Source organism: Enhydra lutris, unplaced genomic scaffold (genome assembly GCF_002288905.1).
Source record: "Enhydra lutris kenyoni isolate GAN:26980312 unplaced genomic scaffold, ASM228890v2 scaffoldscaffold33, whole genome shotgun sequence".
NCBI classification, from domain to species: domain Eukaryota; kingdom Metazoa; phylum Chordata; class Mammalia; order Carnivora; family Mustelidae; genus Enhydra; species Enhydra lutris.
This window is the reverse complement of record NW_019154117.1, coordinates 15,215,790-15,230,609: the sequence shown is the minus strand read 5'-3', so window position 1 is coordinate 15,230,609 and position 14,820 is coordinate 15,215,790. Positions and strand designations below refer to the sequence as shown.

General features: G+C 42.0%; 1 protein-coding gene across 1 annotated transcript in view; it reads right to left on the bottom strand.

Annotated features, from left to right (window-relative positions):
- LOC111153525 (RAR related orphan receptor B) overlaps nucleotides 1-14,820 on the bottom strand; it is a 107,491-nt gene that overhangs the window by 30,946 nt on the left and 61,725 nt on the right. The window contains exon 4 of the mRNA XM_022512579.1: nucleotides 8,022-8,423. Within this exon, the coding sequence (XP_022368287.1) occupies nucleotides 8,022-8,423 (402 nt within the window). The remainder of the gene's footprint in view (nucleotides 1-8,021; nucleotides 8,424-14,820) is intronic.

The window sequence follows — 14,820 nt, the reverse complement described above, 5'->3', positions numbered from 1 at the left end:
AGTCAATGTACTTCTGACCTTAAGGAGGAACTATTTCAAGGGAAATCTTGGGAGGTAAACTTTTAACATTTCCAAACATTAAATCCAAATTTTTGAAAGTAACTTGATTCCTTAAATAATACCTTTAGTGGACTGTTTTAAAACAAGTGTTTTCTAAAAAAAAATTAATAAATAAAAACAAAATAAAATAAGTATTTTCTATATAGTCTCGCTCTAAGTCAACCTACAACAAACCTGTCTGAGAACAAGAAAGCAGTTCGACAATGGGCCTTAGAAACATGGCTCAAATTTAAATAGCACATTTTTTCTCCTTAAGGTAGAACGTATTTTGCCTCAGGAAAGTTTAGATCCTAAAAATAAAATCAAAACAATAAGAAAACAAATAAAGAAAAAAGTCTTTCCAGCTAGGAACTTTTCCCACAGGTCTCCCCACACTCATAAATGTCATGGAAGTCAATCTTGAGCTCACTGACAGGGACAGCCTCTCAAGCTGGTTGTATCCTACACCAGTAACACTGAAGTGCATTAACCTCCAGTGATTTGGCCATCAAATGACACTTCTGTGTTCCACGACGACCCACGTGGTACTTGGACCCTAACCCACTCTTCCCAAGATGCGTGCATGGAAAAGCAGTTCAGGGCTCTTGCCAAGAGCCAGTGTCAAAGCTTTGCAATGACTCAAAATGCTGTTCGACCATGGGGGCTGTTTCAGAGGTTATCTCATAAGCATAAACATTTCCCCCTCTCGGCAAGTTGTAGGCAGAACCTCTTGAAATATCCTTTCCTCTTCCTTACTGCAGAATATTTCATATCTACTATGGCTTTTGAAATTGAGTGAAATTGACAGCTTCTGAACAGCATTTCTTTCTCTCTCTCTCTCTCTTTTTTTTTTGGTTGGTGAATTTTAGAGTTTTCTTACGAAGTTGTGAATTCTGAGTCAAAAATTAATCCCGAACTAGTATTGCTAGGAAAAGTCCAGTGAGGAAGATCAGTTTTGTGCAATTTCAAGTCAAAACAGAAAAGGTGAGTTAAGATATTTACCTAATGGAGTGAATGCTAGCACATTAGGAAAGCTGTATTAATAGAGAGGTAAAGCATGTCGTGACAAATATGCAAACATGTACACGAACTTGAACTGAGCATATACCTTTGTATTGCTTATAATGTAAGCCATCTTTGTATTTGTTTGGAGCCTTGCTGGTCACAGAGCGCTTCTGTATACATTATGCCATTGACTCCACTAAATGCACAGAGCTTGATACTAGAGTGGCTACAACATATCACTAGGTGATTTTGGAACATCTTTGTGAGGTTATTAAAGGATATCTAGGAGGATACGGATTTGAATGACCCTAGCAAAGAACTGTAGTTCTTTGTCCCAGGACACTCAAGAGGAATGCACAGCCATGGACTGGTTAACACAAGAGTGTGGCCATGGTAGAGATCCGGGAAATGTGACAAATGGAGTTGGTTAGACCAGTCCCCATATCTGGGAAATTTCTCTTGGGATAGAAAGCAGGATTCTAGAAATGGCAGCCAATTCTGTAGGTGGCAAAGAACGAGGGGGTGTGAAAAATTTCAGAGGAGTCAAGTAAGACTCTCTCCAGTGCCTGAGGTAACTGGGTAGGCCTGGGGCTAGGGCTAAGGCCCTTTAGCAGTCAAGAACATATCTTCATTTTATAGTCTCCTCTCTTCCTGCAAGAGAGGCTCAGAGAGGTAGTCAGGTTGGAGTGGGCCAGTGAGGGTGGGTGGATTTACCCTGAACTTGCATCTGCACAGCATCCCATCCTTTATACTGAATGAACATGAACTCCGGTATTCGGAGATTACTTGCCACCCTCTTCTCGAGCCTCTGGTTATCCTTGATGCTCATTTTAACCTAGTTTCTTGTGTTTTATTTTGTTTTGTTTCAGGAGTGTGGATGGGAGAGAAAAGGCTGGTGCCGAGTTCTGGTCTAATTGTGGTTATTAACTTTATCACCACTAGGGTCAGCCCAACTTTATCACCACTAGGGTCAGCCCAGCACATGGGTCCCCCTCCTCATGAGGGAGGTGTAGTTGGCTACAGCCCCAGGCAAGAGCTTGAGCACCTTGTAGAACAGCCTAGCTGCTTGCAAGTCCCTCCTGTCTACCCCCCTACCCTTCTCTTTGGGGGAGTGGCTGTAACAGAGGGAGTATTTGTACAGAGGGCTGAACCTCCCACAGGAGGTGGGAGAACCATAATCCTTCAAAGTCATTTAATCCAACCCACTTTATTTTTCTGAACAAAGAGACTGAACCTCAGTTCACACAACTGGTATGTGGAGTAAGGATTCTCAACCTCAACATATGGTCCCTAAACTGCCTGCAAAGGGCCTGTGGTTGGGGGGAGGGAACAAGAGGTACTGGAGGACAGTGGAAGTTCCCAAGATGTCTTCCCTCAAAGCAAGAAAGGGAGAACAAAAGACACTGACTTTTGGGAAAAGTCTGTTTTTCCCGTGCTGCTTGAATGATTTTTCTCACTAATTCGGTCTACTCCTATTTATTTCAGTGACTTACTAGACAGTTGCTCTCAAATCACATGCCTGCCTGTGTTTGCCACCAGTGCCAATGGGGGACAAAGGAGATATGCAGCTAGAACTAATTCTATTCTCTGTACCATTTCCAAATAAGTCATTAATTACATACAGAGAAATGTATATTAAATATACATATGAATATGCATAGAAGGATTTAAGCAGTTATAAAAGATTTATCTGCAGAAGCGTATGTCATTAAACGTGCCACCTTAAGACCGTAGCACCTGCTTTGGGTTCTCAATAAGTAAAAACTGAAACACCAATATTGATAGACTTCCCCCAAATAAAGCATGCTAGTGAGACCTTCTGTGTTTCTATGTGGACTTGATAGAATCAGTAGTAGTGAAGGGGACTAGATCACTTTCATACCAATCTCTTTGCAATCTCCTCTATTACTACTCAGCTTCTGGAACAGGTAACTTTAAAAAAAAAAAAGGCTTATGTCTAGTTTTTAGGCTTAAATTTCCAAACTCCATAAATGGAACACACAAGAAACAGGAAACTAAATCTATATTTAAGATTATATAGGGAGACCAAGGAATTCACGTTTCTTTATCTAGAGAGGAAAATTACTAAAAGCAACAGCAAATTCAGGCGGTGTGTGTAAAAGGTAATTCGTTCCCTTAGTCTCACAGCGAATTTGATGGATGCTCACCCGCCCACCCCCGATTTTAAAAGCATATTGTTTGGCTATTTGAACGGTCTTGTTGTCTAGTACCTTGCAGATATGTTGTCAATCGTCTTTGAGCTTAAATGAGCTTTCCTTAAGAGTACTGGCCCTATTGGGTCCCCCAACCCGTCTGATAGCTGCTGCGGAGAAGAGCACATACAGAAGCCTCCCTTCCTTTCTTTTCTCGCTCGCTGGGTACCTGTTAGCCAGCGTCCTCTCCCTGCCACCAAGCACTGCAAAATTTTATCTCCAAAGATATTACACAGCCTTATGCCAGCCTGAAGTAAAGTTCCAACTAAACCCACTTAATGCTCCTGCCTAAATATTAATTTGCTGCTTCCTTTCGTCTTTGTCTTACTTCACGGCTTTTTCTCCTACGGGATTCTGAGAAACCCAAGGATATAATTCTTGAAACGTTTCATATTTTTCTGTTTGTTTACTCACATTTTGTTCTCTATTTCCAAGACCACGAGAATAAACTATTCCTATTAAGAGCTATGGCTCAAAGTAAGCATACCTGCCCCCGCACCTCCCTCACCTCCCCGAGGGTCTGTGGTAGCATCATGCCCAGGACTTATAATGTATGACACACTGAATTACTATCATTTGTTTTCATGTCTGCTCTTAGCAAATGACGGTAGGAGCCACAGTCTGCTGGTCTTGAAGGCCAGGCATATTTCAAAAATATATTTTCAAAAAATGCCTGGTAGTCTAGGGCAGTTGAGGACCTACGTCAGAATTTAAACTTTGTCACCTAACTAACTCTACTCTAGGAAAATCCCTTAATTTCTTTATCTGCAAAATGGGATTTCTTCACTATCCAGCTGAAGGCATTGGTGTGAGGATCAAAATGGCTAACATGCATTTTCTACACTTCTCTCCATGAAGTAAGTTATTATTATTAGGTCCTTAACCTAAGAAGTTTGTAGTTTCTTTGGTACATTTTTAGAAAGACAAGCTTGGATTTTCTGGGGAATATTCCTGACTCTCATGACATTCCTTTAACTCACTTTTTGGGATGACCCTGCTATTGTTTACACAGTTGTTTCATGGTTCTGAAACATGTGGTTTTTAAAAATTAACTCCAAGCTGTAAGACCATATTCTACACAAACTATTCCCCAAACTGGTTTAAAAAAAAAAAAAAAGAAGAAGCTGCTTTTATGATAAATTCAATACCAGAATAATGTCGTGCTTGTACGCAGTTCATTATTCCTTCAGAAACCAGGGGAAGCAGATCAGGGCTTCTAATAGCCAAGAGTGATGCTCAAAAATTCTTCAGTGTCATATCACTTTCAATTCACCCAGTGAGAACGTGGCTAAAATGAGACTTTGTATTTTGTCTGCGCAGAGTTCTCTCTGTGACAACTTGCTACCAGCCACATTAGAATAGATGCTCATTCATCAAGGCAGGTCAAAATGTCAGCTTTCTCACTCTGGGTGCTCCTTTGTAGCAACTAGAAGGACGGCAGGCAGGCAGCAAACACTAAGCATGTTTTGCTGTGCAAATGCCGAAGACCTTGTGAGGGGTTCCCTTTGGTGGGAGGACATACAGGATAATGGTTCAAAGAATGGCTTCTGATGTTACTCAGACCTGAGCTCACATGCTTATTTTGCTTTTTTATAAATTTTGTAACTTCTGAGCCTTTTTTTTCATCTGTAAAATGGACACACGCCTACTTCTGTAACAGGCATAATACAATTGTTATAAGAATAAATGGAGGACATTGATCAGCACAATGTAGGTGCTCAATAAAAGGTACTTATATTACTTGTAATAACCACTGACATTATTAATTATAACGATATGAATCACATTGCAATATCAATTACATTAATAACAATAATAATACAGCTTACGCTTGGTAGGTGCCGATCTAAGAGCTTACTAGTATTAATTCATTTCATCAACACGCTCTGGTGGGACTACTGCTGCTCCAGGTTTACAACTGAGACCCAAGGAGATCAGGTCAATTGCGTACGGGAAAGGCACACTAGGATTTGAACTCAGGCTATTCAGCTTTGGAAAGAATTCTTCACCACCATCCCATACCACAGATGCTTTTCTGCTCAACGAGAATGCTGTGGACACGGTGTTTTAGTGAAATGAGGGACAGTTCTTTGGATGGTGCAAGAAAGAACAGTGTATCGCCTTACTGTGGCTTGTCATAGGTTATATGCACTTGACACGCATAGCGGGAGTATGCGTCCACTAGATGGCATTGTTGTTTTAATGAAATGTGAACCAAGTCGCTACTTCCGTTCAGGGGCCTGATAAATTTGCCAACAGCAGCAGGACAAGCCAGGTGGATCCCTGAAAGTCTGATGGAAGGAACCCCCCGACTTTACAGCTCGGCTAGAGATCTCTAAAGACTAATGGTACCAAGAAATAATCAGAAAAAATACATGCTAGTTTTTATCTGGGTGTTGATATCTATAGAAAATCTGGATGAGTTTTGCAATCATCTTGTCCAAACTCATCAGTTCATAAATAAATAGACAGAGGGCCAGAGAGGAAAAGTTACTGGGAGACGGAGGTCCAGACTTGATGGCTCTGGCTGTAGTTCTCTTTCCCTAATACTTCCGACTGATTCTAAACCACAAAGGAACTGTGGTTTCTGAATTCTTAGAAGCCTTTCCTTTGGGGGTATGGGACAGAGGACTGCCCAAAAATAAAGAGTTTTTACCTACGTTTTATATGTATGTTCAAAATCAAGACCAGACTCAGATACTTAGATATGAAGGAGGATAAAAGCAAAAAATGGTGCCCATTTCTTTTTCTTTTTAATATGTCGACTTGGAAAGACTGAGTGACTGTACTTTATTTACTTTAACATTTTTTTTCAGAAAGGGAGAAAAGGAAGAGGGGCAGAGAGAGAGAGATTCTTAAGCAGGCTCCATGCCCAGCGTGGAGCCCGATGTGGGGCTAAATCTCACAACCCTGAGATCATGACCTGAGCCAAAATTCAGAGTTAAAAGCTTAACTGACTGAGCCTCCCAAGCACCTGGAGTGACTCCACTTTGAAAGACTGACTTTCTGGCTGACAGTGCAGTTTGTGGATATTAAACCCAAGCAGGTAGCAGAGTAATGGATAAGCAAAAGGACTGGAATCAGACTGCCTAGATGGAACTGAAAAACCTGGGAAAAGCCACGAGACACCCCTAAGCCTCTGTTTCCACATCTGTAAAATGGGAATCATATTTTTACTTATGAGGTGTTTGTGGAAATTAAATGCATGTAAAGTGCCTATGACACAGTTAAAAAGCCAAGGTTAAGGGTGGCGATGATCGTGAAGGTTTTTGTCACGATGGCTGATGCTTAGTCGTCTGTGTCTCTCGGCTATGAATGTCGTTGCAGGTGCTTTGTCAACAACTTCCTTACCGTCACACGCTAAACTGCTAAAAGGAGAGATAAGGTTTCAGGTTTTATAACTGCGTAACATCGCTCCTTCCTCAACCAGATGGTGGAAGTAGCCAACATACATATGGCCTGGACTTCATTATGTGTGCACATCAGCTTTATTTAAAACACTCGTAGGCTTGGGGCTCCTACTCATAGTTTAGACAGAGAAGGTGACTGGCATGCAAATAATAACCATTGAACACTTGCTGAGTGTCGAACATTGCTCTGTTTTGCAAGTATGAACTCATTTAATTCTTACTACAACCGTGTGATCTAGGAACTAATACTTTTCCCTTTATAAAGATGAGCAAACTGGGATCCAGAAACTTGCTCCAGCTTAAATAATAAGCCAGAGTCAGCACTGGAACTCAGGTGGCCTGGGGCTTAGTGACCCTCTCAAGGCAGGACGTGAGCAGGCGTTTCCTCCAAGGCTCCAGAGGCCCAGCTTGCTTCCCTCCCACCCCCCATACCTAAGACCACAATAAAGTCGGATGGAGCCACTGTCTGGGTAGCTCTTCTAGGCTACTGTTAACGGGCAACTTCGTGACCCAGGAGGCTCATGTGAAACCTACATCAATATTTCTATGGCAGTTAGTTAACGAGATCCACTGGTTAATAGACTCCTGAGCTTAACAGGGTAAAACAAAGTTGTAACAGGTCAGAAGGGAGCATGGCTAGGAGAGCGCACTTTCGAGGACCACTCCCTAAGGGATCAAAGATCATCGCAGCCGCAGCCGAAGGAGGTCCGTGCCTGTAACTCGCCCTCTTCCCGGTAACTTACTGGCTGCTCATACGTTCTGTAACATTCCAGACTCCCCTCTTTCCACGCCAGGAATTCAGACTCTCTTCCCATGCAGAATTCTTGAATTCAGACTTACAAGAGACACAGATCTTTACGCAGGTCTCTGGTCTACTCCTCTGCTTTTAAAAAGAAGGAAATGGAGGTACTGTTTGCTTCTGGTTTGTCCCAAGTTATCTTACAGGACGAGTTGGAGCCCTGTTCATTCAGGTATTACAAACTGCTTCTACATCCTTTAGCTATTTTATTTTAAATAGCATCACTCTGAATACTTGCTGAAATCCTCGTTTATGCCAATAACATTTTTCCTTCAGTGATGAACCCAAATTCAACAGAGAGCACCTTTATACACAGCACCTTCCTGTTGGTCATGTCCTCTTTCTTCCTTTGCCCAGCATCAAATTTTGTGGACTGGGAGACCAATGACATTTATCACAAAAAAGATTTTTAACTCAAATAGCGTTTTTCACTAGAAGCCATGCACGCAAGCCATCGAACCTAGACCCGCAACCATGACCACACTACGCAGGACCAAGACGACGGACTTCAGAGCAGAATTGCCAAAAAGGAGCTGGGAGGCGACTCCCACTTACCGATTTCGGTCATCGTGATCCCTGGCGATAGCTGCCCGTTGTTGAAAGAGCTATAGGTAAACAAGTTGGGTACAGACGTGAGGTCATAGATGGGTTCTTGCTTTATCTGTTTGATTCCAGTCATGTCAAGTCCAGATTGATCTGGGGACGGCTGGCCGGAATCCACGCTGTAGTAACCCTCGGACTTGGGCAGGTCGATGACGTGTCCATTGGCGTAAGTGCCCCCCGCCTCGCTGCTCAGGCTGCCAAGGCCGTTGCTGAGGCCGCCGCCGTACACCCTGGCCAGCGCCTCGGCCTCCCCGCTCTGCTGCTGCCGCTGCTCCTGCAGCCGCTGCTGGTGCTTCTGCACCTCCGCATACAGGCTGTCCCGCTGCTTCTTGGACATCCTGCCGAACTTCACAGCTGTGGGGGAGGGTGAGAGAAAGGCAGGAGAGAGGCTTGGCGTTATCATTTCGGCAAGTCCAAGGGGTCCTGGGTCCTTGTCCCCTCCACATCGATGTGCAGAATCCCAGCACCCGGACGCCCAAGAGTGCCTTCACCTGCCCCCCGCATCTGGGGAAAAGTCAGACTAGGGAGGGTCCGTCCTGGTTTAAAATGTGCATAGTGAGAAATAAATCTAAGCTTCGAAGAAATGTCCAAACTTACGTATGTATCTCTTATTGCCATGAAGTTAGAAGGCATAGTTCCTGGTTCTTTCTTCTGTGCAGGGGAAAATCCACAAACCAAAAGCTACCAAATAGCGCCTGCTTTTAAAATGTCAACCAAGGGGCGCCTGAGTGGCTCAGCGGGTTAGAGCCTCTGCCTTTGGCTCAGGTCATGATCCCAGGGTCCTGGGATCAAGCCCCGTATCCGGCTCTCTGCTTAGCGGGGAACCTGCTTCCTCCTCTCCCTCCTGCCTGCCTCTGCCTTCGGCTCAGGTCATGATCGGCTCAGGTCACGAGCCCCACATCGGGCTCTCTGCTCCACGGGGAGCCTGCTTCCTTCTCTCTCTCCCTGCCCACCTCTCTTGCCTACTTGCAATCTCTGTCAAATTAATAAATAAAATAAAATAAAAAAAGAATTTATAAAATTAAAAAAAAAATGTCAACCAATATTCTTTCTTAGCTTCCTGGGCTAAGCACTAGGGTTACTAGATTGTTGGAGAAGACCCTATTATTTCACATTTTTAAAAAATATATTTTATTTATTTGTCAGAGAGAGAGAGAGAAAGAGCACAAGCAGGGGTGGGGCAGAGGGAGAAGCAGGTTCCCCACCGAGCAGGGAGCCCGATGAGGTACTCGATCCCAGGACCTGGGGATCATGACCCAAGCTGGAAGCAGATGCTTAACTGACTGAGCCACTCAGGCATCCCATATTTCACATTTTCTAAACAGCACAGTTGGTGAGACCAAGGATAATAAGCACCATTTGAAGTAAGCATTTGACTTCAGTTGGCTTTTGGGACCAAATTCAGTCTTTGGAAAACAGAAGTTTTGTATACCCAGTGCTTGGCAAGTGAGCCCACCGTTATCCTTCCTTTCTTGTTCTACCACCCCCAGGTTTTATACTGCCTATCTCTTCAGGAAAAACCCTGAGCCGTTGTAAGGAAAAAGAAGGAAGAGGCTCTGTAAGCGGTCACAGAATGATCTGAGGGTGTTTTGATCTGAATTCACGGTTTCTTAACTAGAAGAGCTTAACCTCCTGAACTGCTGGGGATATTGACAGTTTTCCTCACAAGCGAGTATTTGAAACCAAGGGACCACCTTGTCTGAATCCTCAGACACTGTGTCGTTCAGTTCGTGTTCATGGTGGGGACTGTGACAAACACGGAGGTTCCTCTCTGAGTTTCCATTTTCTTTTCTTTCCCAACAATGTTCCCATCACCTTTTTTCAAAGAAAATATTTTTATTTATTAATTTATTTTAGAAAGAGAGAGAGAACCCAAATGAGCAGGGAGAGAAGCAGAGGGAGAGGGACAAGCAGACTCCCTGCTGAGCGTGGAACCGACTTGGGGCTTGATCTCACCACCCTGAGATCATGACCTGAGCAGAAACCAAGAGTTAAATGCTTAATGGACCGAGACATCCAGACCCCACTCCCGCAATCACCTTTTGGTACTGGAAGCCCAGGGAATGTAGAAAGAAGAAAGTGGAGGGTAGAAGCAGGCCCAATTCCTGGATTTAGTCACTAGTGCTGGTGAACATAATTTCTGAGAAAAACTAAATAAGGAAGTGCTTAAGAACTCTCCAGAACAGAGAGTCCCCAGAGAGATACCTGCTGTGAAAGAGCTGCCATTTCACAACGCCCCCGTCCCCTGCCATGTTCCATCAATGTTCATTTTCTCCTTCTGTTGGTTACAGAGCTACCAAATTCTATCTAAGCGTTGGCTGTTCAGAATGGAGACCACATTTCCCAGCCCCCCTCACTGGCAGGTGCTGCTGTGACTAAGTTCTGGGTGGCAGGAAGTAAATGGAAAGGCTACATGTACTTCTGAGAGTGGGGACATGCTGTCTTCCTCCTTCCTGCCTGCTGGGAGGTTGTGGCTACGAAGGCTGGATTTAGAGCAGCCCAAATTTCCTGTTTCTCCTTAGTCCTCCTTAAAAGACTAAATTGTGGTGCTGCCTAAGCAGAAAAACAAAGGGGTAAGTACCCAGTAAGTTTTCTGACTGAAGACAATTCACATGTTTAATTCACACCAAATTCCCCTTTCCACCTCAACTGTCATTTTTATAGAGTCTGGAATCATTCAGATCACTGCACTTAATTTTGTTGGTAGAGACACCACTCTTTTTTAGATTCTGTATCTCAGACATACATTTATGTGCTATATTTCCAGTTTGTCCATGGACCAAATTCGAAAGAAAATTTTAGGGAAAGCATCCTGTGTACCTTTATACTGTATCTTTACAAATAATATATATAACATTTTAACTATAATTTCATAAATTTATTAATAAATTCATATATTTTATATAATATATAAATTCCTTTGGGAAAAACTTTTTTGTTTAAGAAAAAATAAACCGTGATAACTCTGGATTCAGGAAGAAGAACTTTTTCCCCCAAGAAATTAAGTGACACCCTTCTTTATTTGCTAACCTGTGCTTTGCATTCATGTAGGTTCAGAATAGCATTTATTACAGAGCTATGCAGATGGATAAAAAATTTCTATTGTTGTAGATTAAAATTTTATTTTGGCTGGAGTAGATCTACCTTTTTAATTTTTTTTTAATTTGAGAGAGAAAGAGAGGAAGAGCGGGAGAGAGCATGCAGGGTGGGGGTCAGAGGGAGAGGGAGAAGCAGGCTTTCTGGGGACAGAATTTCCCTGGGCAGGGAATCCCATGGGGCTGGATCCCAGGACCCCTGGGATCATAACCTGAGCTGAATACAGCTGCTTAACCGACTGAGTCACCCAGGTGCCCCATGGAGTATATCTACTTTCTGAGTTACTTTAGTAGAATACTTTTGTGTTTAAGATCTATAGAGGAAAAAAAATAAAAACTGGGGAGAAACTCCTCCATTGCGGAGACATAAATGCAACGTCTCTTTTTAAAACCCTTTCTGTTTAAACCTTGCTTCAGATTTCCATACACTCTGCCTTTAGGTGAAATATACATTGGGGTGGATTGATTGCTTTAATGACCCTGATTCTTCATACCTATTCCCAGGGTAAATGCACACCACCCTATCATTGTGGGCAAGGCCGCCCTGCCCTACCCACTTGCCACAGGGTCATGTGACTTGCTTTGGGCCAATGGGAGACTGACATGTGACAAACAGAGGCTTCAGAAGTACTTGTGTGACTGAATCATCTCACCAGGAAAAGGATGTGCCTAAACCAGCTTGCTAGAGGATAAGCTTTGCGAAGCCCCGCCCCAGTCTTCTGGGTCTTTCCAAACAAGGCTGTTTGCCTTTGGCAGAGGCACAGACTGACCTATAGCTGGAGGCAGATGAATGAGTGAACCCAGTTAAGACCCTACATTAAATAATTTTAGGTTCAGAAATGTGCTATTAACCACAGATCTCATAATCAAAGCGAATGAGGTCAAGTAAGTATGCTGTCCAGACCTCTGCCCTAGTAAACACCTGAAAACCCAATGGTGAATAGTTATGCCCTTTCCAGGTCACCAAACAAACCGAAATATTTTCAGAGACAACTTAAAGCTCTCCTACATTTTGGAATTATCTGGCTTCATCCTAAATCAAGAACTTCGCTGACAATTACTATAATACTATTTTAGAATAAATTTTCCATTTATTTCAGAAACACTGATGAGCTAGTATTTCAGTTTTGTGCCCCTTCCTGTAACAAAAGTCGTGCTATATTTGGGGGAAATGATCCTAGTACATGGAACAAGTAAATCTACTGAAAACTTTCCTGACAGACAGATGTATATTATACATATAAAAAATTCCTTGTCACCATTTGTAAAAGCGTTTGTTATATTCATAGGCCTATTTCTAACAAAGGCTGAATTACTATTATATTTTCAAGTATTAGCATTTTTCTTACCACTACTCATTAATCAGAATGGCACATATTTTAAGCATTTGCCCCTCTCAAACTTGAATTATTCTGTTAATGATTTTCACTTGAGTACAGAGGCAGCCACTTGTTAAACTGCTAGCTCTCAAACTCGCACGATTCTGTATACATCAGAGTGCTTTATAAATATTCAGTGATGATATTTGCTTATGATATGCTCTTATCACTCATTTTGATCCCATACTAGCAAAGAATAATTTTATGCAAAATATTGGGAATCTTTTCATATTTATTTAGATTGTGGGATTTTTTTTTTAAAGATTTTATTTACTTATTTGACAGAGACACAGTGAGAGAGGGAACTCAAGCAGGAGGAGTGACAGAGGGAGAAGCAGGTTTCTCACCAAGCAGGGAGCCTGATGTGGGGCTCGATCCCAGGACCCTGGGATCACAACCTGAGCCCAAGGCAGATGCTGAATGAGTGAGCCACCCAGGCGCCCCAGACTGTGGGATTCTAAATGGAACAGAAGTTTTTGGAATAATTATAAAACAAAGTCATCGATTCTTTGAAGATTTGTATTTACTAACACATGACATCTAGAGATGTGTTTTTGGCTTCAAGAGAACCCAATCGTAGAACTACCATAGTCATTTTGGAAATTATTTTATCTTACAATCTTTTGGTTGTAAAGTTCTCTATGCCTACATCTTGCTGCTTACCAAGGAAACCGGTCTTAATTTAACTCTTTTTAATTTCAAGGATATGCCTTTTTTATAGTGCTCTAAGCTTTGTAGAAAAGATCAGATTCAACCTACCCAACCCTATTCATAATTTAAAAATATTCTCTCTCCTCCCTCTCCTTTCCCAGCAGAACTTCCTGTGATGACTGAATGTTCTATATGCTTTCCAAGATGGTAGCCACACGCCACATGTGGCTACTGAGCACTTGAAATACAGCTCGTGTGAGTGAAGAAGTGAATTTTAAAATAAATTAAAAATTAATTTTAACAAATTTAAATTTAAACTTAAATAGTGACATGTGGGTACCATTCTGGATATTGGACAATGCCATTCTGGAGAAGGAGAAGCCTAATCTGTGATGCCTGTTCTTGTAGGGCAGCTGCTGCTTTTTCATTGATGGATGTCATTTAGGAGGTCACACGCCCAAATTATTGCAAGGTGAGTATCATCCTTTTTCTTTGGGGCCCCACACCTTCCTGCTGACACCAAGCATTTTTTTCTGGGTTTTGTTTGTTTGTTTGTAGTAGTATAATGGGAAACAGTTTATCCTGAAGACTCCTGAAACTAACGTTTGTGAAGGGCCCATTAAAAAGAAAAATAAATAAGAATGTGGAGAAGATTTGGTGGGCGTATACATGCTATCAACTCTCACACATATAAACATGCGTGCCCTCGCCTTTTTAGACACAGAAACACGTGTGTGTGCATGCCAAGTGGATTGGATTTTTGAGTCTTTACCCCAAATAAATTTGAACAAATTTGTTCCTGCTGAGTTTTTTTGTCTACTCATATATGTGCCATGGCTGCTAAACCATTATAGAATGGAAATTCAGGAATTAATGAAAATTCAGTGATTTTAACAGTTATATCAAACTATCCATAAATAGCCATGTTGCTTTGCTGACTAGGTATGGTGAAATAAACATTCTTGGTGCCATGTATAACTGACAGAAAGCAAACGCAAATATCAAAATGAAGATGGCACTTTCTGTCTGAAGGAAAATGGGCAAGGTGTATACAGAAAGAAGTTAGGTGTGAGGGCATCTTACCTTGGCTACTGGTACTACCACTAAAGGACCTTGAAAGTACTTGCCTAATCAGTAGAAGGTAAGTATAATAAATTAGTGGCATTTCTCATTCTTGAGTCCTTACTAGACATAGGTAATCAACTATAACTTTGGGGCTTTTGAAATCCACAAACAAGGCATTACATATCAACAGGAGATTAAACCTAGTCAGCTACTTTGGTATTAATATAATTTATTTGCTACAAAGTACCCTTTATAATCAAGGTTCAGATGAAACTTCCTCTATATAACATAGTCAAGAAGAATTGTTTTCCCTTAGAAAGAATCATCTTTTGCTTCTGCTGGAGCCTCATTCAAAATTATCCTTATTCCCAACCACTATACCCACTCCCGAGCATTTCTCCTCATCATTAGTTTGACATAAAACATGTTTAGGACATCTTTTTGAAGACATCTCTGGCTGCCTCAGGATTGTCTCTGGACCTAAAATTAAGGTGGATCGTTATTCTGAATTCCCAGTGTCTTTAAGACATTTTCATTGTATTGCTTTTACTTGCAAGTTTT